The following is a 25,291-nucleotide window of genomic DNA, read 5'->3' as shown; positions in this document are numbered from 1 at the left end:
TCATTTGTATACAGCTGAAAACGTTTGCTACCCAGTGCTGGGCCTCCTGTGTCCTCTTCTCAACTCAGACAGATGTTTAAGTTTTAGTTTTGCTGAAATGTGTCCGCTGCTCTAAGGAATAGTGTTCAATTGTGGAGGGACAGTCACATGATAAATAAATTAGCAAACAAATAGAGGGAAACTATTCCCAGCAATGTGAAAGCTATTTATTTTCTTTTCAGTGCTGACAATTAACAATACGCCCATGTGGTTCTCTGAATTACATCATAATACTGAAGAATGTGTTCATTGTCCACCTTTAATTTAACTTCTTCCCAGTTCTCCTAACACTGAAAAAAATTCAAAGCCCTATTCACTGCTGTGCCAGGTCTTTACAGATCATTCCAAATCACAGCTTCTTAGTCTTGGTCCTGGGTGATGACTGTCTGCAGGTTTTTGTTCCAACTTGGCCTTTAATCACTGGTTCTCATTGCTAAGTGACCTGTTTGCTTGTTTAGACTGTTCTTTTTCTGCACTCAGTTCTTGTTTTCAAAATAATGATGGCTGAAGTATATTATTTACAACAACTTCAGCTTATAGACTCTCATGCAGTCTCTCCTTAAACTGCTAATTAGGAATGTGCTCTCTTATTTCTAATGAAGAGCTCATATCTGACAAATACGGGTGGGAATGACAATGTATCAGACACTCTCACAAGGGCTGATTTTTCTCCTTTTGCTTTAGTCCATCGGGTTACATTCCAGCTGACACACCTGCTTGCAGGAGCTCGGAAACTCAGGAATTGGCACAAGGTTGATACCAACTACATTTTAAAGAGCTGAAAGAAAAATTAAACACACCTCTAAAAAAGAAGATAGAAACCCATGTCTGGAGTAAAAACCAGAAGACGCAGTTTTCCCTCACTTGAGATTGAGAACCACCAGTCCAAGGCCTGGCCTAATAATAATATCTAATTTCAGGCTTCTGTCGTGATCCAAGTAAATATATATAATTAAAGGAGATAAGGGATTTTATCATAGAGTTTGAGAATTACACAAGGCAAGGCTCTTATTTAAGAACAGACATCCATTATCTTTACGATGATTTCAGTATATCCTATACATCCTGATGATCAGAGTGTATGCTGGTTAGTTGATTCCCGTTTCTGAAAATATGGCATTTTCTAGCTAGCTATGGACTTTGTATAGATAAAAGACAATAGTAAAGCTCAGACGTCACAAGACCCTGGGGCCATGAGGCCTGCAATGCTCAGAAGCTGAGATGCTTGAACGTTTTCATTGAAATAAATGAAAAACAACAATTAATTAAAAGATACAAATTTTAATTTTTGCTTTATTATGTTTTGCGATTCAATTACCGCTTGAAATAACGTGGCGTGTGCCCTGCCTGAAAACTGAGCGGAAGACCCAAAACATGGTTCTGTGCAGCACGATGACACGAGAGAACCCAAAGACACCAGCGGGAAAATGAGAATAAACTAGCTCCAACCACGTTTTTTTTCCTTGCCAGCCCGTGGGACCCTCTGTCTTCAGTGTGTTTTATTCCAGCTGTGCTCTCCGCTGCTGAAGTCAGTGGCTCATGGAAAAAACAACAGCCTTGAAGTCTTGTTTAAAACATAAGAACGGGAGCCCCTTATCCCTGTACAGCCTGTGCGTATAATGGCCTCCTGACCACAGCTGCTTTCATGAGATACACTACAAAGCTCTTTCCTAAGGATGTAAAAAAGGTCAGAAAAAGATATTCAGGGCGCTGAATCTTCCCTACAGCTTCAAAAGCAGGAGGAACAAAAAACAGAAACTAGAAAGATTATGGAGGAGCCCATAGGACCAGACAGTGCCTCTAATTTATCATTGTAGCAATGACCTTTACACAGCTGGCTTTGGCAGGTGAAAGCTATGGAGCTGTTTGTCACCCTCTTCATAAGAATCCCTACTGTGTATACAGGTCATAATTTAACTCCACAGCCATTAACCTGCTCCATTCTACAGACTCCTTCGCCTTTTGGGCCAAGAAAAAGAAGACCATTTTTTTAGACGAACGCAGGTCCATAAGAAATCCTGTACTTAAAAGCTGTCCTCACATGGCGGCCTGTGCTGCATTACCTTCTTGGTTTCGGGAGGCATATATTAAAACAACGGACAGTTAAATTGCACAGCCGATGTAAGGAATTTCTTCCTGGTCGCGCCTCGTAAAGCAAACAATAAAAACGAACCCTAAAGAATGGTATGGACGCCACCGAGCGAAAGGCTATTAGCTACAGTAACTCCATGACATTCCTTTCTGACTCTGGGGAAACTGCCCCTAAATATTTTGTATTAGACTCTTGTCAGGGATTTGGAAAGTGTAGGCTGTAAAAGTTTCTTGTGCACTGGAAATGCTGTACTAGTGTACTGAAAGGTTAAGGGTTGTTAATGAACACCCCCCCCAAAAAAAAATAAAAGTTATGAGTGTAATACTGTAGGAGTGTAAGATGCGAGTTAAATTGAAGAAGCACTTTAAATAACTAAATTCACATATAGTACAATGATTATATGGATATCTGAAGAAAAGCAGAAAATACGGTTGTGGAAATTTGCTGTTTTTTCTAAATTGAAGCGTCCCTAAATGACATGATTAATTTGCTTCAATCGACTTTTTTATTATCGTATCAGTTAATTATCATAAAAGTACCTACACAATCAACGGAAATAACTTAAGACAATACGGTGTATTACAGAACATGGAATTTATTCCAGTGAATAAACCATTCACAATAACCCAAACGTTACATAATGTAAAAAATACAGGGTTTACATATAGACCATTAAAGAAATAATGACGTTATTCGTTTTTGCGCGTTATTTAAATCATTTTCAATTATTCCTCTTCCCAATTTCTTTTACGAAAAAAGTCTAATTAACAAAAATGACCTGACGTAGATTTCTCAACACGTTCAATTTTTACATGCACTCCGCCTATCCGAACCTTAAATATATCCAGTAGTAAGAAGAAGATTTCGAGCGTTTGAATCACCGAAATAGCAACAGCAGTTGTCCTGTGGTTGAACCAAACCATACATTTAATGGTGTATATTTAATTCTAGGTAAATGGACCTATTTTTTATTATTGACTTTAAAGGTATATTAAGACTTTAACCAGGTTGATTCGGTACTGTAACTCTAATTGCTAAAAAGCTGGCCCAGAAAAAAAACGTGATCAGATTTTTGGCCGTGGATGCACGCATCCTGCGACCACCGTGGAACAACACACGGGTCACGCAGGAATGCCCCCAGGGGCGCGCGAAGAGAGAACCCACTCCTGACGCCTTCGAAGTATTTGCTGTTTCGCTGCATCAGATGAATTGGTGATCCTCTGTGGATTTTTGTAACCGCACAAGAACTTGTATAAATATCTATTTTGCACTGAAAGCAATTTGTCATTTGCTTAATAGTTTCCTACTTTTATGTATGGTTGGGACGGAGCTGCGATGAGTGTTGGTGAGATTTGTAAGAGCTTCGTGGATTGCTCCAGAGAGGCGCTGCGGTGAATCGGGAGCATCAGTTACTTGGATGTGAACCGGTCAGGAAGTCTTCCACTGGAGGTTTTGTTCACAGAGAGGAATCAATGAAGACCGACAAAGTGAAGGACTGCATTTTTAGTGGTAGGGATGCATAATGTATGCTTTCACTGTATGTTTGGCTACTTTACTGACTGCACCACAGTAAGGGGTTTAATGATGAAGAACACCAGCGTGCGTGTTTGTATTGAAATGATGATGATTATTTTTTGGTAGCTAAAATATTTAAGCTAGTTGTGATATCCTATTCTGGGGAGCCAACGTATCATTTTTTAGCAGTGAGAGTTGTTTCCCATTATCAACAGCAATAATATGTTTTCGGAAATAGTCATTGTAGATCATTTAAACTGTTTCAACTTTTCTTCCTGAAAACCAAAATTGTGATACTCTTACAGTTTGTTTTCAATGAAATGTCCCTTTTGCATTCCAAACAAACATTTTGCAAAATGTCATGAGAACATGAAAAACAAGGCAGATGATTTTCAGGTGCAGTGATTTGCTGAAATTTTATACGTTTTTATATAAAAGCTTTTTTTTGCTGTCGTTTTTTCAGGTTATCTGAGCACACTAAACCCCAGCGATTCATGTACTGTACGTGTGAAGAAGGAAAACGTAAAGTAACCTGAGCTGGACAGAGGGTCCCCCAAGGGTGATATGGAAGAGCCCGAGTTGAGTGAACCTCCTCCATATTAGTCCCGTTAGAAACCGACAAGTTTTTGTTAAAGAAACTGACAAGTACCATTACACTCCTACGGTTTCAAAGCCGTGTCATTTCATTGTAGCGAGCAGAAACTGATGCCTAAACGCAGGTCAGGACTTGATCATTTTAGATGGATGGCAGTCCAAAGAAGTGGTTATTTGTGTTGAGACGATGTTCCTCAATAAATCTCATATTTCAGTTTTTGGAGAGTTGTTGTTTTTATAAATAATTAGTGAATATTACTTCTAAAGCTATTATATAAAGCTATCCCGGCACAGATTGTACTACCAAGTCCAATCTAATCGTTTTCACAGGTTTTAGCGTTTACATTTATGCTTTTCCTGCGTTTTTCCATGGAATGCTAGAATTAACAAAGACAATCATACTGCTTTCTTTATTATTACTGCCTAGTCTGTTTCCTGCTTGCTGATGTGGTCCATCTCCTTAATAATATGGCTATTTAAGAATTCAGTTTGCTAGCTGGTTGATTTTCACTCTTTGCTAGGCAGTGCCGCTTGCTTTGTGTAGCCTGTAGTTTAATAGATTGGGATATCTATGCATCATGTCATTTTCGTTCAGGGCTGTAAAACAGACATTTCTAGCAATGACCCATCCTTGTAATAATGGCACTTTGTTTCTTTGTTTGTTTAATACAGCATAAAGGAAATTAAGGAAACCAAGAGTAGGAGTTTGAACAAAAGCTTTCAAGTTGTGATAAGACTTTGCCCCCAGGAGCAGAAGAGTCCACTACCTGAAGGTTCAGTGTCCTGTGTACTTATTCTTTCCTGGGTAGGAAGAGGGGGTGGTGGGGGGTTAAAGATTGTTTTCAAGAAGAAAATACCTTCCTATTTCAATTACATGAATCCTCTTAAACTCAGAACCCACATAATGTACATCACGAAACCAAAGGTTGGGCTGTATATACTGTATGAGAGGGGTGTTTAGAGCCAGTGGAACAAAGCTCCCATCTGTGGGATCATGCCTGAATGACTCTGAGCCAGATTCCCTTCAAAGGCCGGGATAATGTCCTGTCCAGGACAGTCTCCGGCCTGCTGCAACCCTTACCAGAAATAGGCAGCTATCTCATGGTGCATGTAGCATAAATCCATGGAAAAGTCCCTGTTTATTATAGCACATATAGCTATCCCATTATACTGATTGTCACAGTTTCTGAAACATTTTCCAGTATTTTCCAGGGGCTCTTTCAGATATGGATATAGATGCATTATATGGTAATGGACATTTAGCCTTTAAAGAAATTTGCTTTATTCAGTATGAAATATATTTCAAAATATTACATTACACTGTACATTATATTACATTACATTACATTGCATTATTGTCTACTGGAAAATGTAGGCTTCAGGCTAGTTTATGAGCATTACATCAATGTTGTGCCTTGATCACACTGTACAATTGATGCTAATGTTTGTACACATTTTTTTTTCTGGAAAAAAGTGTTCATGCAATGCACTAAGGGAAAAATATTTGTAGTTATTTATAAATGCAGGTTTCCCAGCATTTTCAGTCAGAATCTCACCATTTTCAGCAAAGAAGATTCACAATCCTCCTGACAGTGCTATTTCCAATCTTCATTTACTCTCTTTGTTCATACACAGATAGGAAAGAGAAAGATAGATCAGCTACACAGGATGAAGTTTGGTTCGATTCTCCTATGTGACCTTCTCAGGTGGCACAGTGGCATGGTGGTTGGCATTGCCTTGCAGCACTGGGTTCAGTCCTGGACCTGGGGTGCTATCTGTGTGGAGTTTGTATGTTCTTTCTGTGTTCACGTGGCTTTTTGCTAGCTCCTTCCTCCCACAGCCCAGAAACACACTGGTAGGTTAATTGGCATCTGGAGGAATTGGTCCTGGTGTGAGTGTGTGCCCTATGATGGTTTGGTGGTGGCCAGTGATGGATGGTTTCAGGGTGCAGGGATGCGAGGAGTCATGGCGCAGTTGAGTGAAGGGTTGAGATGAGTTTAATTTGTGATAAAAACGGCCATTTCTGGAGAACACTGGGAGAAAACACACGAAAGGTGCATCCCCCACAACTTCCCAAAATACAGCAGTGTTACAGCAAGTTTCATAAGCCAGATTTCTGTCATGGTCACCCTACGTTACTACCACGAAAAGGTGTGTTTAAGTGATCACTACCAATCCAAATCAAGAAAACACTTCCACTTATGGCACAATGGCTCTTCTTGATAATGTCATCGCTGCCTTTCAGTTACCCCTGAAGTGTCATGTGCAACAGCTATTTCTGACATGTCACAGGTGTTTGTTTCAAGCCAGGTCAGGTGTAATGAGCCCGGGTCAGAGTCAGATTTCTACAAGGGTGTATCCTGCCTTGGACCTGTTGCTTGCAGGGATAGGCTCAGGCTCCCCGCAGCCCGGAATTGGAAGAAGCAGTTCGTGAATGGATGGGAGCGGCTTTCTTAAACATTCCTCTGAACATCTGAAGGAATCCCATCCCATGTGCCGTGGGAAATTCAGGCCTCAGTCAGTTCTGATTATAGCTTGTTTTGCCTTTTAGATATGAGGAGCTGTATTAAAGTGAAAGAGCCAAATCAAATCATAGCTGACAGTGGCCGGGTGAGTGTGGTGAAAACTGATCCTAACAATACAGCGGTCTGACTAGTGATTACTTGACCTGGCTATGCAGTGTGTTGGTCAGGAGACAAAATACTGCAGCATTTAGAAATAACATCATTCTGGAAAGTGCCTCCTTTTTATTGCAGCTTAATTACTTGTTTTTTTGTATCTGGTGGAAGCAGGAGCCTATGAAAAGACTAGGAGAGGTCTCCTTACAGCTAAAGTCTTATCTGTTATTAGGAAAAGAAGTGTCTTTAAAAGAGATAAAAGTAATCTCATGAGATTTCAGGTAATATTTGTGATTAATGTTGTGTTGGTTGTAATGTTGAATTTATTTTTCTGTATTTTAAATCTAACACTAGCAATTCATATTCATGATACAAAATCCTTTGTTCCTCTATAAAGGGACACCAGCCGCACATGCTGGAGTTCGATGCAGTGTGGGATGAGAGTGCTTCTCAGAAAGATGTCTATGAATCAACCGCTAAGGTAAGTATCTTGTTTCTCAGCGCAGCACAAAATAACAAGATTCTGATTTTGACTTGCTCAGTGCAGTGTGGCAGCATTGCAAGGCACAGTCAGGATGGTCATTCTGATTATGAAAACTTGATGAGCCTCTTTTCACCTTTCTTGGCTTTTTTCTGTTGAGCTTTGCTTTTTCGAGGTCTTACTTCCCTTAAGACAGTGTATTTCTTTCAAGCCTTCCTCACCATTATAAGCATCATTTATCTAGGAGAAGGTGTTACAATGTCTTGAGAGAGCCAAAGATGAAAATTGTCTTGTCAATTTATCTACCAAAGGCATACATTATCTCAGCAGGAAAAAACCTCTATATATACAGTATGCAGGCCATGCAGGCCATGTAGGGCAGAGACACTGCAGAGTTAGTAGAAAGCATTCTTACTTTTGGTATCATGGTGGGATATTGTAGCCTGAATATTCAGAATAAGGGGGATTGTTAATTGACAGGACACAATAATCAGTTGGGGTGTCAATCAGCCAGTCCTATCTGGCTCTTCTTTGTGAAGTGGAAGGAAAACAGATAACCTGCGGGAAACAGAAGGGACACGCAAACACAACAAAAAAAAGTAACAGTACACTTTTACCTGTAATCCCACAAAGTTGTGTTATTCTGCCCCTTTGGAAAGCCTAGTTTTAAAACTCTTGTCTGATAGTTTTTAGACTGGAAGGATTCACTCGCTGCAGTCCAGCACTGATCAAGCTCTGTTGTTGCTCTTGTCTCCTTTTATCTGTCCTTTCAGCCTCTGGTAGACTTTGTGCTACAAGGATACAATGGCTGTGTCATCACCTATGGATCTGCAGGCAGTGGGAAGACCTACACGTTACAGGGAGGGAGTCTCACTGGGAAACAGCGTGGAATAATAACCAGAGTGGCTGAAGACATATTCCACTGTATCCCTTTACACGCACGCCAGTGAATGACAGGCTGCTTTTCCCTGTGAACTGTGCAGTAGTTCCCTGCATGAAGGGAGGTGTTGCAAAGCAAATCTCAGTACAGTTATGCAAAGCCATTGTTTAATACTAGTCTCTGCAACTCTTTTATTTGGTCCTTAGGCATATTGTTTATATGTATTAAAAAAACTTGTTTTTACAGTAAATCTGCTGCCTAATTATTGGCTAATTCATGTTGCTTCTGTTTATGGGATATTTGATGTATTTTTTTAACAAATCTCCCATGGGGAAAAACTCTTATTTGAATGACCTTATCATTCATTTGTGCTGCCAGTATTATCATGCCGAATGTATAGCGGCACAGTGCGTTTCACAGAAAAGCGTACCTTAATTTCTCACACAGCACCAGAAACATCAAACTGCAAGATTAGAGCCTCATTCATTCATATTTCTAATGAGAAGATTTACGACCTTTTGGTAAGTTGTTTCTGTGTGCACGCCGTACCAGTGTGAGTATAAATGCTACGGTCTGTCTTTCACCCTTCTCTACTTGCCAGGTGCTCACCAGTACCTGAGAAACACCTGATGCTTTCAAGCCTTTTCAGACACAGGTTCAACCTGAAAGGATTTCTCTTTCTCCATGTACACGACCCACTTGGCTTTGTCCTTCTTTAAGAAGCGGGACAGGTGCGGGGTTCATCTGCAGTCCTCTGCAGGCGCACTGGTCCTGCAGCGTAATCCGTGTTTGCCTTCCTGCTCCAGGACAGCCAGCCGGCAGAGGTGTGCCGCATCCACGAGAGTGAGGAGACGGTGTTCTTGGAAGGGCTGACAGAGGTGGAAGTGACGTCCGCCCAGAGCCTGCTGCAGCTCTACAGACGGGGCACTGCCAACAGACACACGGGTACCCACCTTGTCGTATGGGGGGCTTCTTCCTGACAGCTGCACTGCGTCTGACGTTTGGGTATCATAGTATAGGATATGAAGCACAAAGAAAAAGACTCAACATTTCACCCATTTCACCCATGAAGCCTTCTTATGTGTGAGGGGAGAGAGCACACCAGCTCTCAGGGACTAATTCCCTTTTCACCCACTCCGTTCATCCACAGATTTTTCAGACAGATTCCTCCCCCAGATTTCCAGCCGCGTGGACACTCTTTGTCGCCTGCTGTGCCCCTTTTCTGTTCTCCTTCCTCTCCCCTTTCCTGCATATTTCTGGGGCCGTTTCTCTGTCCCACCCTTGTGGAACGGTCCTCTGCAGCCCTGGCTCTCTGACACCGCTCTCCACTCGAGCCTCATCACAGCATGAAGTCAAGACAGCCCGCACACGCTGGGGCATTCAGCTTGAGCTCCAACGGGCAGGAAAAGAATTGTTTTAGCCTTAACCACCTTAGCTGTATTTCCCTGGGCATCATGTTTCAATGTATGTAAGGGTCATTCGTCCAGTTTAATAAGCTTATTTCTAGTACTTTTCTAACTTCATGAAAACGAGTCATTCCTTTTTTTTTCATCTACAGGAGTGTTGAAGGGTGAGTTTGCCAGTAAGAGCCATACAATATTCAATATCATCGTCATCAACACACCAGTCAATGATAGTAAGCCTTCTTTCATTTGCCTGTTAGAATTAGTCGATTTTTAAGCCAGCTCCAAATAGCTACAACAAAAAGCTCCCTATGTCAGTTAGTTTAGAAGATGAAGCAAGTCACAATACTTCTGTTTTCTGTTCTGTTTCCTCAAAGACCTAAATAATGTGAATTATGTAGCATGTAGTTGACGTACTTCAGTATCCAGTATATTCATATTTTGTCCATTAATAGCATTGAACACTGAATGAGTGTTGTAGTAATTCTGTTTTCACCCACTGTACAGATTAAAGCTTAAAGCTTAAAGCACGATGCAAAAGATGAAAACTTGTTGTTAAATATAATATATATGCCATCTTAGCTTATTCGATTTAAAGCATTTAACAGGGCTTTACATTTTTTAGCCCATAAAGGAATAATGACAGCCAGCAAGCTTACACTGGTAAGTGTTTATTCTTAATGTTTCAGTATATTGTGGTCATATATATAATAAAACCTATTTATGGTTCGGTGGAATCTAGACATTCTGTAAGAATAGGGTGGTATCTCTCTTTAGGAACAGTATCATTGTCCCCTGTGTGCCTAGAATTATTAATAGATATGAATCTAACTTTGGAGTTTTTGAGTTGTTCTGCTGTATTCAAGAACTTGTTTATGTTGTTGATCTGGTAACCATTTACCATCTTACATCCACTGATTTTAAAACAGCCTCTTAGTTTAAATAAAGTGCAATTTTGCATTACCAGTGTTATTTTTCTAACATAAAACGCAGAAAATACTGCTTTGGAGCATTGTATTTGTATCTTACTTTTAGGGGTTTTCCTGCGTGGGTTTTGATCTGACGTGTTGATTTTCCCCAGATGAGATGTTTCTAGGTTTGTTCAGGAATCCCATTGTCTGCCTCTCTAGATGCCCAGGATAATTTTAACAGCTTCTGTCCTCTTGAGTGACTGTATGAAGAGGCCATAGGGCATGGTGTTAATAATGACCACATAGGCCCTCATGAACTTCTGCAGCATAAAAACATTTTTTTGGGCTATTGGAATGATTGAAGCATTGTTTCTTTCCATATGGATGTAAAGAATAAGCTATATATGTATTCATATCTTCAACAGGTTGATCTTGCTAGCTCAGGCAGAGTAAGTATTTTCATCAATTTCTTTCCTTAAATCAAATTAATCAACATCAATAGTGTGCTAGTGTTTTCAACACAATATTGCCACTGATTGATGAACAAACTGGCAGGATTAATGACAATTATAAGAATATTCAACAACAATTGTTTATGGTCTTATTTTAAAACAATTATAAATTGCCCCCTTCTTATTACATCTAATAAAAGACTTTCTGAATCTGCCTGGAGTACTTGAACAGTTCTAGTGTTAGTTAGTAATCTGAGTTGAAGTAATTTTCTTTTTTAGGAATTTAAATCTATTTTAGAATCAACCTGTTGTTCTGTGCAGGCCTCAGAGATACTCTTAAAAGCAAGGAGCCCATGTCACTCAGGGTTGTGGTGAAGTGTGTCTGTAATGGCAAGATTTTTCTGTGCAGGTGCCCACAAGTGGAGTTATAAGTGATGGAAAAAGATCTTTCCAGGCAGCACATCCAAACCCCCAAGAAGTCAAGATGCTCAAGCGATCACTAACAATATTTGGAAATGTAAGCTGATTTTTACAGACCTGTGCTTGTCTGCCTGTTATCCACCTCAGTTTTTTCTCTTCAACACAACATCGTCTACTCTGCCACCATTAAAAATGGGAATGTCACTGTAAATCCCTGCCATGTTGGTCATCTTTTTTCTTTTTTTCATTTTCAGGTCATTTTTGCCCTGAGCAGTGCAGGTTGCCAACATATACCTTACAGAGAGTCCAAACTAACCAGGATTCTGCGGGACTGGTGAGAATCCATACTGCCTGTGTTCCGTTTCCCCTGGTATTGAAACCGATGTAAGAGTCATCCAATGGCTGCTGGATTCCCTTTTTCCTTCTCCAGTCTGGGAGGGAACTGCCTGACCTCTCTGATCGTGACAGTGTCCCCTAACCTGTCGTCCGTCACGGAGACACTGAGCAGTCTGCAGTTTGCCAGCCGGGCCATGGCAGTGCCCACTCGGGCTGTCAGGGGCTCCCAGCTCCACTGCGGTGCGGCCCAGGTGCTTCAGGTATGCTAATACCAACCGGACAGCTCGACTCATTGTAAGTAGCTTATTTAAAAAATGCATATTTTTCCATTCCCCCCGGTTGTGCCATGCTATCCTGTTTGAGTACATCTCTTGCAATTCTGTCACCCTTCCGCATTGCCCAGCGGATTGGCTTTCACAGCAGCGAGAGATCTGAGCTTCTCAGCTTGAAGGCAGATTCCATAAAATTGAATGCTGTTCATGAATTTCTGCACCAACGTGTCTGTCTGCGAGTCCAGTCCCTTTTCTAAACAGCTGTGTCTTCACAGAACAATAACACTAGGTTGATTCTAAGATAGAAATTGAAAGTCAGATAATTTACTAACAAGTACTCCAGACAGATTTAGAAACAGTTTCTACCCGATGTTTTAAATAGTTCGGATTTTCCTCAGATTTAAAACTGCAATGTCAGGTTCTTATGTTAGTCAGTTGTGAGAAAACATGAATATCATGGAAGATCAGAAAAGCATGTCTTAAGGCTGGAAAGAGAATTCTGTTTCAGGGCCATCAGCTTTAGAGGTTCAGTTTGTGTAGTCTTTGATAAGCATTTGTGTCCAACTTTTAAGGGAGATTTGGTTTGGATCTGCTTACAGAACACCAGTACCAAAGTGACTGAAAAACCCCAAAGCAGCCACAGCAGACAGCGGGCTGAGCTGCCGTGTGTCAGTGACAAGAAGGTAATTTCAGCAGCAGCTCTGAGCGTCTGAAATTGAACATACTCCTTATAGAACGGATAGATTTTGGATGGCTATGTCACGCTTAAAAATATCAATTTTTACTGTATGGTGTCCAAGTGCTTGTAAAAGTTAATGTTCTGAATGCAATACGTGAACCATGGGTGTATTTTTTTCTTTGGTTATAAATCACCATTTTCAAAATGTATTGCCAATCAGGTCTGATTTACCTTCTGCTTCTGACACTGGAGCAGCTGGATCCCTGAAGTGTGGCAGCCGTATCCCCTGACTGCTGAAGACCACGTTAAAGCAAATCTTTCAGTGTGCCGCCACTTTTGATGTTTATAAAAGGCTTAACTGCAGTTTCTATCAGAACTCTATTATGTATAAATAATATAAAAATGCCATTTCAAAACATCATTTTGTGAGATTTGAAAACGGGACCTGGAAGGCGCCTGTCAGGATGGGCTCTGGGTTGTGTCTCCGCAGGGCCTGCAGGCCCAGATGTGTCTGCCCCCCATCCTCTCCAGCCCAGCTCCTCTGTCGTGGCTGAGCCACAGGAAGCAGGAAGGCCTGTCCCGGCGGGAGGCCTCTGCGGACGCCCCCGAGCAGAAAGCCTTCCTGCCTCACCTGGAGGGGGCAGCCGAGGGGAGCCCCCAGTCCGCGAGGCCGCTGAAGAGCAGGCCTGGGGAGGAGAGGGGGGGGAGGGGCCCGTGGTCTCGCTCCAGCAGCACGGCCGGACCCCCAGCCCCAGAGCCCCCCAGAGACAAGCCTCCTCGAGGTGAGCCGCACTCCCCCCGTATCTCCGCAGACAGGCTACCGGCTGATGTCTTCAAGGCCCACGAGTGCCCCCATTGCAAGAAGGAGAGGAAGATCAGGGAGGAGTATGACAAGTACGTTGTGCAGGTCAGGGGAGACAAGGACGCCCTGCTGCAGCGGATCTCTGAGCTGGATGCTGAGCTCCGCAGGTGCAGAGAAGAGCAGGAGGCCACCACTGCCCTGCGCAGGGAAGAGGTAATGGAGGCTGGTGTGCGGTGAAGAACAGAGACATTGCCTGTCTCCTCACACTGAGAGGAGAGCAATCCTGTGTGTGTTTGTCTCTTGGCATAGACAGAGTTATGTTAATCGAAAATGGCCACATGGGAGACTGTAGTAGATATTTGTTAATATTAGCATGCTCTGTCTTCTACTGGTTAAAGACTGTCCTCTTTTATGAAGTTACAGCTGTCAGGTTGTGTTCATAACGGTTTGCTCCTAATATGTTCCACGTTTTATGATCAAAGCTTTAATATACCCACCTGTGCCTTTCTCGGCTTGCTTTTCAATGCTGATGAAATGCATCAAATGCGGGGGAGTAGGAAGTGGGCAGGAGAGGAACGCGCAGGCTGCAGGGAGAGGCGGAAAGGCAGGGGAACACGATGGGCAGCGGAACAGAGCTGCTCCGCATGGAAAACGAAATCAAGCAAAAGCAGCAGGAAATTGTGAGTGTAAGCCATCCGCTCTGAGTGTGTGGTCTCTTCTGTTATCCCAGGCTGTGCTTCCAAGACTTCTTAGAGCTTGGCTCTGAATAAAATACATTTGTATGGAAAGTTGGACAATCAGCATTACGTACTTCACATTACTTAAGGAGTGATGCTCACGGTCGATGTCATTCTATCCCGGCTGCAGGAGCTGGAGCAGGTGCTTGCGAGTCTCCCCAGCCTGCGCACTCCTCACAGAGAGACACCGCGCTCTCCAAGCCCCTCTGCTCAGACACCAGGCACTCACACAGGGAGCTCACACATCAGAGAGCGAGCCACCATCACTCGCGCTTTGTTTGAGCGGAAGCTAAAAAATGTGTTTCAAAGTGTGAAAAAAGCCTGGGAGCAGCACAGATTTCAAAGTAGCGCAAGCTGAACGCTGCTCTTCTCGTATTTGTGTGAAGTTACAAGGACTTCCAACCAGCCAAATCCATCTTCTGTCTGGCGTCCAGGACCTCTTGTCGACCGAGATGGGGGGGCTGAAGGCACAGCTCGAGAAGACGAGGGGGAATGAGAGAGCACTGGCTCTCAGGCTCCACACAGAGCAGAGCAGGGCCGCACAAGAAACAGACGAGCTCCGTGCCCAGCTGGAGAGACACAGGGAGAGAGAGAAGCAGCAGGTCAGGACTCTGCAAAGCCAGAAGGTACAGCAACAGAAGACACTGACAAAAACTGTAACCTCTTTCTTACAGACACGTCGTGTGAAGATAAACAAACTTTACATTCATTTTATGATAATACCCATCTTGTGAAGGGCAAAGGGATTTTTTTTTCTCTAGTGGACAGTGGCCTCGCTTTGTGGAGGAGTGCTGTTAGTGTTATGCACTTTGAAGAGAAAACCAAACCAATCTAACGTAACAAAAATATCTGCCTGTTTTCCTTCATAGCTAAGACAATGCACAACGCATGCAGTGCATGCAATAATGTGGCAGACATTTAATCGTAATGAGTTTATCTTTTTAAAGGAGTGCATATTTTTGGAGTTGCAAGACACTAGAGCAGAACTCGAGAATTTCAGGGAGAGAGTCACCATAACGTTGGCTGAACTGAAAAAAGAAAAGGTAACACAATATTTAACATAAATAGCAGAATAATTATATTGCTTCAGAAAAATGTTTATCAGCAGCCTAAATCCTTAAAAAAAAAAACATTTAAATAATCAAAAGCTTTATTTTGTTTTAAAATGAAATGACTTTCATGCTTCTAGGACTAGAGTCCAGCAGTAGAACTATTTTATCCAGCAGAAAGGCCTGTTGTGCTTGTGAAAGTACACTATTGACCCTAGTGACAATATCCAACTCAAACGTACCGTTATTACAGAAGTAGACTGATCTTGTGGTTAATCTGCAGAGCAGGAATACCCCTGCCAAAGAAATCTTCGCAGACTGAATATAATAATAATATAATAATACACTTTTTTATTTATTTAGTGCCTTTAAAGGTGGCTTCTCAAAGTGCTCAAAGTGAATGTTGACTTAAATCCCTGAGTAATGAGAGGTTTGATTTACAGGATGGACTATTAATAGAAATAGAAGAAACAAAAAACTACAATGAAAAGGTAAGTCATAAGACTTTATTATAAAGACATTGTTAAGAGAAAAATATTGAAATTAGATGTTAGAAATAACTGTATTCCTGTGGCTTTAATAAACATCAGATGAAAGCAACACAAATAGAAGTTAACACCAATTTCTAAGTCTATCTAAACCTTAACTTCCATGTAATCAGAAGACAAAGCAGACATGAGGAGACATTTCCTACTATTTCCTCTGTGTCAAATAGATGAAAAATAGTAATATTACTGGAATATATGCTTTTCCTAAAGGTAAAAGCAGAAAATGCTTCCCTCGTGGAGAAGCTGGAAGTTGTTCAGCTGCAGCTCAGCTCCAGAGCCTTTCCTGGTTACTGCATTCCCCCTCACGTCCACACAGTCACCACTAACACTGAGATGATGGTGTCCCATCACATGTCCCAGCAGGGTGCTGTTGGGATTACATCAGGTGAGATCAGCATTGCTGCATGCGTACTTCCTCTTAAAAACCTAAGTTGCTCTTTTCGAGTTTTCACTGTGATCCTGAAGATACAACACCTGCCATTTTTTGTGTTTGTAAAAACATGCCACAGATTTCTTCATTTTCCAAGACTACCCTAGAAGGTTTGTTGGAATGTCTAAGGAAGGTCTCCTGCTCCTTTTATATTATTTTAACAAGCCTGATATTGGAAGTAGTAATAATAAATTCAGATCAATGGGTCAATGAAAGGAAACATTTCATATCCGTATGACTCGATATGGTTCTGTTGTGTGTAAATTAATTGCCAAGGTTTTCATTTTGTAGAGAGCAAGTGCAGTTTTAACAGTTGCAGCGGATTTCAGAGTAGCACCTTCAGACATCCCACCATGCCTTCAGCAGCCTTCTCAGTGGATGAAGATGATCTCTTAAAAAAGGACATCTACAAACAGTTGTAAGAGACCATTTCTATTTAAAGTACTTTAATAAGTTGAAGCTGGTTAGACCTAAATGTGACATACAGATTCAAACACATCCATTAATCAATAATGTAATGTTTCTGAGAGGACTATGTTGGCCATGTAACTCACAGTTTAATTATTGGAATGTTGTTTCTTTCACTTTTCATATAATTAAAGTACAATAATATTATAAAACAAAATAAACTTGTTTTTTGTGGTTCCAGATGTTTCTTTTTCCCAAGATGAATACCTGTATTATAATTAAGATGTCAAAACACTTACATTTTTTACTTTCACAGAAAAAGAGAACGTAACCTTCTTCTGGATGTGATGGTGATAATGTACACACGGAGATGGTTTGTGGATGATGCTATGCCTCATGTCAGGAGGGCTTTAAAAAAATGTGGAATGAGATTGGAAGAGGCTGATTGAATTGGACAGCCATGTGTCTGGCAGTGCATGGAATCCTATTTCAACATTATTGAGACCCTGCAGGCTATATGAGGCTTGATTAAATTGATACTGATGCAATAAATAGAGTACCACAGAAAAGTGGAGGCACAGGAATTACATTGGCACGGGGTTAGAAATGTATTTTCTGTCATTATTTTAAAAGATTTTCTAAACATCTAGATGTACATCTATATAAATAAGCATTGGTACTTTCAATATTTTTGTAAGGCAATGTGTATGTCCTGTGTTCATGTGTACGTTGAGTAGCAGACATTTTTTGTTTCTTCCAGAGTGACATGCACAGCCTGAAAATCCACAATTGTGTACACTGTAATCCTGAACTAAAGTTTGAAGTGTGTTGGCAAGTAAAGTATAAACAATTCAGCTTCCTCAAGGTTCACAAAATGTGGAATAAAGAAAAAAACCTTTAGAATGAACAAAAAGCACACTTTATATTTCCCCATGACATACAGAACAGCTTTGATCTAGTGATTACACATTGAATATCCTTTTTTTAAGATGTAAAAATATTAAATAAAACTTCATAAAATCAATCACCACTTTGACAGATTTAATGCAAGTAGGAAGATCTACATCTACAGCACATTTTTGTTATGGATGTGTGCACAAGCGTGACGGAAAATACTGTTCACAGAATACACTACACAGCAAAAGAAAAGAGCTACAAATCAACTCGAAAAAAATAAATCTACATTTTTGGATCAAAATACCACCTGAGAATCCTGCATTTGATCACAAAACATATAGCACCTGCACTATAGATTTTGTCATAGATTTCTATCTTTTGGGTTTTCATTTTTGAGTATCAGCATGATTATTAGAATAACAATGAAGTACCCTATACTATTTTTAAGGGGAGGTGCTCTTCTATTGAAATACTAGTCAAATCATTGATTCAACATATTTTTCAAATAGTTGTTGTGATTTAACCTAAAAAAGAATCCCTATATTGCTACAAGAGAAATCTGGGAAGGTGCTATTTTGCATGTCTTTTTCATATTCCTAGTCCTCATTATCACTTCCGCTATCTGTGCTATGATGATTTTCTCCATTGACAGAATTATTATTGGATTCATGGTTTGATTTATTTTCACTTTCCTCTTTGTTATAACGTTCATCCTTGTCCACTTCATTGTCATGCTTGTTTAAATTGTCATCATCTTCAAAATCATCTCGATATTCCTCTTGGCCTGCAGACGACTCTGCATACTGATTGTTAACACTGCCAAAGAAAGCAGATTGAATCAGTATTCACTCTACAAAATAAACCATCAAAGGTGTATTAAACTTTAATCTAAGCATGCTGAAAACATTTCTCTTTTTAATAACAAAATATTAGAACTTTGTACAAGATTGTAAAGCAGAATCAATTCCAAACCAGAAATAATCTAATATACTAATCAATAGTATAAACAATGGCCAAACTTGAATGAAACCTTTTTAATGTTCAGGTCCGAATCTATAGAGCGAAATAGGAAAAATTCTTATAGAAATGGAAGGTTCAGACATCTCCTCTCTCCCTCTGTGCTGACAGTTACCTCTCTTTATCTTCACTTGAAAGGGATACACTGCTGATGGATTCATCACCGTGCTTCTGGGCCCCTGGGACTTTACTGCTGACAAAGTCTTCACTGAGCCCGTATTCTTTAAGCGTGTCACAGTAGCGTTTTTCTGCGACCTGTCTGGCGTTCTTCTGTAAAAAGGAAAGGCAAGCAAACCATGCCACCTTTTGATTTTGTGCAAACCAGAAAAAAACTTACATATATATTTTTTTATCTTTTAAAATGAGACAAATTGAAAGGTTTGCCGATAACCGTTTGAGGAAGTCACTCAAAAGAAAAGCTGCTAGGTATTAATAACTATTCAGAATGCAATTGAATAAGTTAAGGTATATACAAATATAAGTGTATATGAAATTAAGTTCTTTAAAATGGGACTACAGAGCCCAGGGTCCACCTGTGTTACTTGTTCCAATAGCAGAGGCCTCTCCTTCAATCTCTCCTGGATTTCCCTCATCTCCTCCAGGTACTCCTTCCTTCTCTGCTGATCTTGCTTCCTGTCCCAACACAGATTCCAGTCACCTTTCCTAAGCTGTAAGAAGCCTGTGTGAACGAATGTACTACAATCTGTCTGTCAAAAGCAGGCAGCTAATATTGAGTTTCCTGTAAAAAAAAACAAGTTTATTCCTAAATTGTTTTCTCTTTTGAATAGGCTGGAGTGGAGTGCTTTCAAAAAAGAAGTAGAGGTTAGCTCCATCCTGAAAATGGAAAAGATAAAACTCAGTTTTTTTTGTAAATCCTTTCAACTGTCACAAGACTCTATAGTCAAACATTGTATTTTCCATTTAACTCTCCAGAATGGAGTTAACTTTTCCCAGGTCGTTCTCTTTTGTTATTAGTCCTGGTTAGGGCACGACTCATGAAAAGGAAGCCAGTGCCATTTAAAAAAATATATATTTGCTTAAAATGGATGACAAGTTACCTTTTTATGTAGAAAGAAAATTCTATATTTAAGTGAAGGTAATCTGACAATACACTATTTGGTGTATTGGTGTATATATTTTATTTGAATTCAGCTAATTTCAAAGATGGAACTGCACTGAGGCTGGCCTTCTGTGGAATGGTAAATATTAAAAATCTACTTGAAAAATTCCTTGGATTTAAATGAATTGAAAGCTATTATTAACATCAGCTCTTCGTATTTTTGTGTTCATGCCTGTATGTAAAAAAAACCCATTTAGTTCAATTATTAAAACAATAAAATAGCATTTTACACAAGGAATAATATATACTGTACAGGTAGAGCAGAGATACTATCACATTGAATTCTTCACTCAAGAACGGTATTTTCAAAGTCCTGTGATAACGGCGAGCAATAACGCCATCCAAGAATCAGATTCCTTGCGAATGTTTGAGTACTTAAGTATAATGAAGTTTGGCTTAACCAGCTTGATTAAGTGGTAACCTCCCGGCTTTCATTTAGAGAGAGGAGTTAACCAAGTGTGGAGATGGGGTGGAGGTGGAATGAATGAAAAAACAGGTGTGTGCAAGAATTATATATGTATACTGTATAGCAGAAGTCAGTAATGACTTTATTAGTTTTTCTGTCGTTATCCCACTCGAACTTTAGTAAAGAACTTCCATTTATATTGTGTACAATCAAACCACGAACAACAACAACATTTAAGAGAGGCTGAAATCCTTAAAATACAATCTGTGGGATTATAGATGCTCCTTCTTTCACAGCTGCCATCAGAGTGGGGAGAACTCCACTCCTGAATGTGCATTTTTCACATTCAGGCCTCTGGCTGCACACACAGCGCAGGGATGAGTAATGCTAACTACAGCGATGTTCAGACCCAGCCCACTGCCAGATTTTTAGTACCACTGCAAAAGGGCTTCAGTCTTGGCAGGACAGCAGCTCTGCAGTTCTCCTTTGTACCTGAACTGCTTCAGTCTAGACATGGAAGTTTGTGCCAGAGCCTGATGGGGGTCGTTGGCCTGAGCACGCTTTGCAATCATTCTCTGGAGTTTCCTCTCTCTTTGCCTCTGCATTTCTCTCCATTTTGCTTCCTCTTCCTCTGCCTTTTTCCTCTGTTCTAGGGATTTCCTAGTTGGAAACATAAGATTCTCAGCAGAGGGGCCTTCCTAAGACATACATCTTTAGGGAAAATCCAGGGAGATGGGGGATGCTGGGCTGGGCTAGGAGGAAATGGGAACTTTTAGAGGAAGACAAGCTTCTTCGCGGAGATTCAAACACATTAGCACGTTACACGCTATTTTAGGAAACGTACAGTCAAACTGATCAAATTACTAAGGTAACACAAGATTGTTGTTAAAGAAGAACGGTGATCACCTCACAGCTTCCTGACGCTTTTTCACTGCATCTGTGATTTTGGTGGGTAGAAATTCCTGACTTCCAGATAAAGAAGAGCAAAGACTGGAGCTGGGCTTTGCATGGTTTGTGGGTGAAATGTATGGCCAACGTGTTTCCCTTAACCCGTTTTCATCTGCTTCTATGTCTGCTAGAATCTTCTCCCTATGAGAACTGATCTCTGATGTAAGAAGGTGAAAGGGTTCACAAACAGTCATTGGTTTGGTGTCCTTTTTGCTAATAAGTTGCTTTTTGAATTTCCTGTACTTTGCCTCAAAGTCTGGTATATCTGTGTTAATCTTGGGGTGGAAATCCAAATCCTTTTCTGTTTCTGCCACTTTTTCTCTTTTTTTCACTTTCAGTCTTTGGACGACCATGCTTTTAGGCATGGAGGAGCTGCGTAGAAGCTCCTCTGCCCTCATCTGCATTTTGATAGCTCTGTAAAGTTGCTCTTCTTTGACGCGCTCGCTCACCGTGGTGTCATACACAGACCTTGGCACCGGCTTTGCTTTGAACGTTTTTTTTTCCGTTTTGGGCGTGAGGTCTTTGAGCTGGGCTTGACTCATTTCCTTCTTTTTTCTTTCCCTCTCAATGAAACTGAAAGGCTTCTGTGAAGCCAGCAGAAGCTCTTTGTTCCTGTCCCTTATGAACTGCCTCCTGTCTTCATTGCGCTCGTTGATCTCCTCAAACAGAGGCAGGTAGACATGTGCAGGCACTGGACTTGCTCGGAACTTCTTCTGACATTCCGTGAGCTCTTCCAGCTGCTTCTTCAGCAGGCAATTCTCCATCTCTATCTCTGACCGAGACTTGAATTTGCCTTTTTTTTTCTCGGCTTCTCTGACAGTCATGTTGAATGGCTTGGGGACAGTGATCCTATGACACCATTCTTTGGGTTTCTTTTGAGTCTGCTGGTTTTTCAGAGAAGAACTCGACTGCATTCTCTTACAGGACACATAATCATCCACTGAAAAATCATCCCACATGTTTTTAATGTGCTCCTTGGGAGATGACAGCAGACCCTTTTCAACATCCCCTGCCTCATTGTATGCTGTGTCTTCATCTGATGTATCTGACAAACTTGAACAAACAGTATGATTCAGGTCAATCGCAGAAAAGGCTTTTCGAAATGCTTTTGTTGGCTTTGGACTATTGTTCTGCAATCTAGGAAGAAGAACAAGTACAAGTCAGAGCTTTAAATCTGAGGTAAAGTAAGGGTTTGAGAGACTGCAACTCAATATATGACATATTTAGTAGTCTGGAATATAGACACACATAGGTCTCACTGGTTAAGCTGCAAATTTAAACTTTAATAATGTGATGAAAATGTTAATACATTTGTTACCATAAGTTACTGCCTGGCAAGACAAAATCTGAACAACTACAATACTTCGTATTATGTAGATGCATCTTTCTAAAGAATATATTGGCCACAAACTCTGCTACGAAATCCGCTTTGTTCTCAGCAGTGATGATGTGAGTTGATGAGAAATCTAAGATCCAATGTGGCTTCTAGTCTCACTTTAGGGGGTGTTTAGGTTACTGGGGACACCAAGAAAGACAAACCTGCAGAACGGCTCAGGGTTTCCACACTCATTGTCATGAGGTGCCACTCCTTTGAGTTCCATCTTATTGCGATACATCCTTTCCAGTTCTGCCATGGTCTGCAGATGGGCTTTCTTCAGTTCCTCCAGTTTTCTGTAGTATTCCTCATTGGAGAAGTAAAATTCCTGGAGATCCACACAGTCTCCAGCCATTCTGTAGTCCTTAATCAGCACAGGACTGTCCTTCCTGCCCTCACACTCTAAGCCCGACTCATATGCATTCTGCAACACAAAATAAAGCAAGAATAATTCAATTAAAATGGCATGATGGCATGCTGACAAGGTCGAGGTTTCCAAGAACAATTTTTGAACCAGTTTTAATTTTATTAACATTAATCAAATAAGAGCAAGACCTAAAGCAACAGATGAAATTATGCTTCAGCTCAACTACACTGGAGGCAGGATATTAAACGCTGTGATGAAGATTTAAATATGTATGAATACACTTTATTTTGCATTTATTTAACCATCATACTGGAGGCTCCACTGAAAATACAAAATCTTCATCACTGATAAACCATTATATTTTACATAATGAACTTACAAACACAGGTTTAAGTTTAACTTTGTTGTTTTACAATGTAACCTTTAAACAGCAGGTCTCCTTTCATATTTAATTCGTCATTCACAAACAATATGGTGAACATCAGGTTTGAACTAGAAGACACATACTTTAACCTAAGGAAATATTATAAAAGAGCAAACCACTCTCCGAATACCATATCCTCTCAGCATTAGAGCACAAAGCTCATTAGCTGAAGTGACCATATGGCGCTCAGCAGCGCGAAGATGTTAGTAGCAACAGTGATAAAAGGTACAAGTGTATTCTTAACACAAGCTCATCTTCTATAATGACCAAGATACTGAACAGCCAAGACAGAAAGTAAAGAAAGATACTAAATAGGTTACAGGTATCAGTATGCCAAAAATATTTTTTTTTATTCCATTACACCGATGCTCACAACTCAAGACACATTGGTTCCTTCGGGTGTTCAGAGGAATGTCTGATTAAGTCACAAGCATTCATCTTCTAACCCGTTCTTCCAATTTAGGGTTGCAAGGGACTACCCAAGTATGCAATATACCACAAGTGATTTATCTGCACAAATTAAAATCCCCCTAAGGGCAAATGCTATGAAATTTTAACAATACCTCGCCATAAACACAGTTACAAATTAATATTTCTAATGACAAATATAATCATCCACTAAAACATTTGGTCCATTTAAATACTGTATAAATATTTGCCTCAATTGAGCGTGCAGACAAAGGGTGAAAAATGAGTATCCCACTGTACCTGTCCGCTGTTCGAGTGGCTCTGTGCAATAGATTAAAGAGCCACACTTTTCTCCCCTGTAATCCATTAAACGTTAGTGTCTCATCTGCATCCTAGAATAGTTACAAATCGCAGAAGCTTTCTTTCCAGAAAGGGCGTTTAACTCCAATCCTCTTAAATAATTAATAGTCTAGCTTTTAGTGGAATTCTAACAGCGCGAAAAGAAAAACCTTCGTTTTAAGTTTCTTTATTATTTCGGGCCCTTTGTCTTCTATACTTTAGGAAACGTTTTCTTAAACAGTTCCTCTGTAATGGTTACAACGACGGTGTGGAAATGAGGAATAAAATATTTGAGGCTCAAGGTAATTGCAAGACTGTCCGGAGCCTATCGCGGAGAAGTCGTTTTCACTACCAGTCTTAGCTTGTTGACTGGCGACGGTAAAGTGCCGATGCCCAAACCAGAAATAAATATAAAAGTAATCTAATTACAGATACTTATTAAACATTTTCAGCTCAGACTTTACAGCGCTACAGTGAAACGGTCCCGGGAACAGGATTTCTCTTGCCGATTCTATTTTTTATTTCGATACTCTTACCTCTTCCTCATAATCTCGGGTACGGGTCTGCTCCGCCGGTAAGGACCTCTCGCCCCGTGTAGCAGCGCTCTCCCTCTCAAACAGAGCAACTGGTGCTTTGGTAAGAGGGTTCACGGGGGTTTTGAGACACGAAGTTACCAGGACGTTGACACGGTGCGAGTTCTCCATTGTCTTGCACTTGACTCGCTTTCGGTTTTCAGAAATTCAGGCTACTACCCAGTGCTTTGACATCCTACACGCCTGTAACTCTTAATCCTACTGTTTGATGCTAACCGCGTTGCAACCCTGGTTACAGTTAACTCTACGGGGCAGCCGCTGGGCCAAAACTCATCTAATCGCTTAAGGTACGGCGTTTCCACCAGTCCCGTGTACAGCTCAGCATTTTCACATTTGGCAACCTCGAATTAACTCAAATTAAAATAATAAAGCAAACTCTTTATTTGGACCCACTACACGAAATCATGTTTCTGTTCTGAACAGAGAATGCGGTGTAACCAGTTAGTTAAGCGCTCTATATAAAGTGTAATGCCCTTACACGCATTGCAGCTAAAATGGTTTGGAGCAAGTCCTTCAGATTCATTCTATTTGACAAAGCTGTTCAATAAGATTTAAAGATTAAAAAAAGTCTAAGTGACAGCGCAAGTGTTAATCCATAAGCCTGGAGGAGGTGCTGCTCTGGAAATTTAAGTTAATGACCTTTCTACAAAAACAGCTAATATTGTAGACTATACCTAATCATGCATTTGTCTCCACTGCAGATATTCCAATAACTTTTTTCCCCAGTGGTC

The 25,291-nt window shown here is 40.6% G+C and overlaps 2 protein-coding genes across 5 annotated transcripts; one reads left to right on the top strand and one right to left on the bottom strand.

Moving 5' to 3' along the window:
* The first annotated feature begins 3,019 nt into the window (after positions 1–3,019).
* LOC148646200 (uncharacterized) lies at positions 3,020–17,690 on the top strand. The gene is made up of 23 exons (XM_088609826.1): positions 3,020–3,640; positions 4,110–4,224; positions 4,913–5,013; positions 6,792–6,850; positions 7,256–7,339; positions 8,113–8,263; positions 8,667–8,740; positions 9,026–9,164; positions 9,778–9,855; positions 10,248–10,285; positions 10,959–10,982; positions 11,395–11,502; positions 11,660–11,739; positions 11,836–12,001; positions 12,613–12,696; positions 13,183–13,707; positions 14,052–14,174; positions 14,618–14,857; positions 15,179–15,274; positions 15,724–15,771; positions 16,039–16,213; positions 16,550–16,676; positions 16,983–17,690. Exons 2-23 carry the CDS (start codon positions 4,211–4,213, stop codon positions 17,113–17,115), a joined length of 2,667 nt encoding a protein of 888 aa, XP_088465952.1. The 5' UTR covers positions 3,020–3,640; positions 4,110–4,210; the 3' UTR covers positions 17,116–17,690.
* On the bottom strand, positions 17,563–25,003 carry fam161a (FAM161 centrosomal protein A). 4 transcript variants are annotated; one of them, XM_088609823.1, is made up of 7 exons: positions 24,504–24,997; positions 22,594–22,853; positions 21,013–22,191; positions 20,599–20,766; positions 19,114–19,213; positions 18,696–18,850; positions 17,563–18,379 (listed from the first exon to the last, which is right to left on the bottom strand). In XM_088609823.1, exons 1-7 carry the CDS (start codon positions 24,669–24,671, stop codon positions 18,160–18,162), a joined length of 2,250 nt encoding a protein of 749 aa, XP_088465949.1. In that variant the 5' UTR covers positions 24,672–24,997; the 3' UTR covers positions 17,563–18,159. The 4 variants fall into 4 exon arrangements, 3 of the variants coding, with proteins under 3 accessions (XP_088465949.1, XP_088465950.1, XP_088465951.1); XM_088609825.1 differs by having other exon boundaries at positions 18,289–18,413; positions 24,504–25,003; XM_088609824.1 differs by lacking the exon at positions 20,599–20,766 and having other exon boundaries at positions 24,504–24,995.
* Positions 25,004–25,291: the final 288 nt, after the last annotated feature.

This window comes from Lepisosteus platostomus, chromosome 17 (assembly GCF_059453375.1).
Source record: "Lepisosteus platostomus isolate fLepPlt1 chromosome 17, fLepPlt1.hap1, whole genome shotgun sequence".
NCBI classification, from domain to species: Eukaryota; Metazoa; Chordata; class Actinopteri; order Semionotiformes; family Lepisosteidae; genus Lepisosteus; species Lepisosteus platostomus.
Note: the sequence above shows the minus strand (reverse complement) of the source record. Positions and strands in the feature narration are given on the sequence as shown.

What these genes read in the sequence shown, in the direction of transcription:
- LOC148646200 (XM_088609826.1), top strand. An exon ending in ATCTTGCTAGCTCAGGCAGA is followed by an intron (nt 10,983 to 11,394) that starts GTAAGTATTTTC and finishes TTTTCTGTGCAG; the next exon opens with GTGCCCACAAGTGGAGTTAT. An exon ending in CACTAACAATATTTGGAAAT is followed by an intron (nt 11,503 to 11,659) that starts GTAAGCTGATTT and finishes TTTCATTTTCAG; the next exon opens with GTCATTTTTGCCCTGAGCAG.
- fam161a (XM_088609823.1), bottom strand. Translation starts at nt 24,671, where the DNA reads ATGGAGAACTCGCACCGTGTCAACGTCCTGGTAACTTCGTGTCTCAAA. An exon ending in AACCCTGAGCCGTTCTGCAG is followed by an intron (nt 22,192 to 22,593) that starts GTTTGTCTTTCT and finishes TCTTCTTCCTAG; the next exon opens with ATTGCAGAACAATAGTCCAA. An exon ending in TATTGGAACAAGTAACACAG is followed by an intron (nt 18,851 to 19,113) that starts GTGGACCCTGGG and finishes TCCTTTTTACAG; the next exon opens with AAGAACGCCAGACAGGTCGC.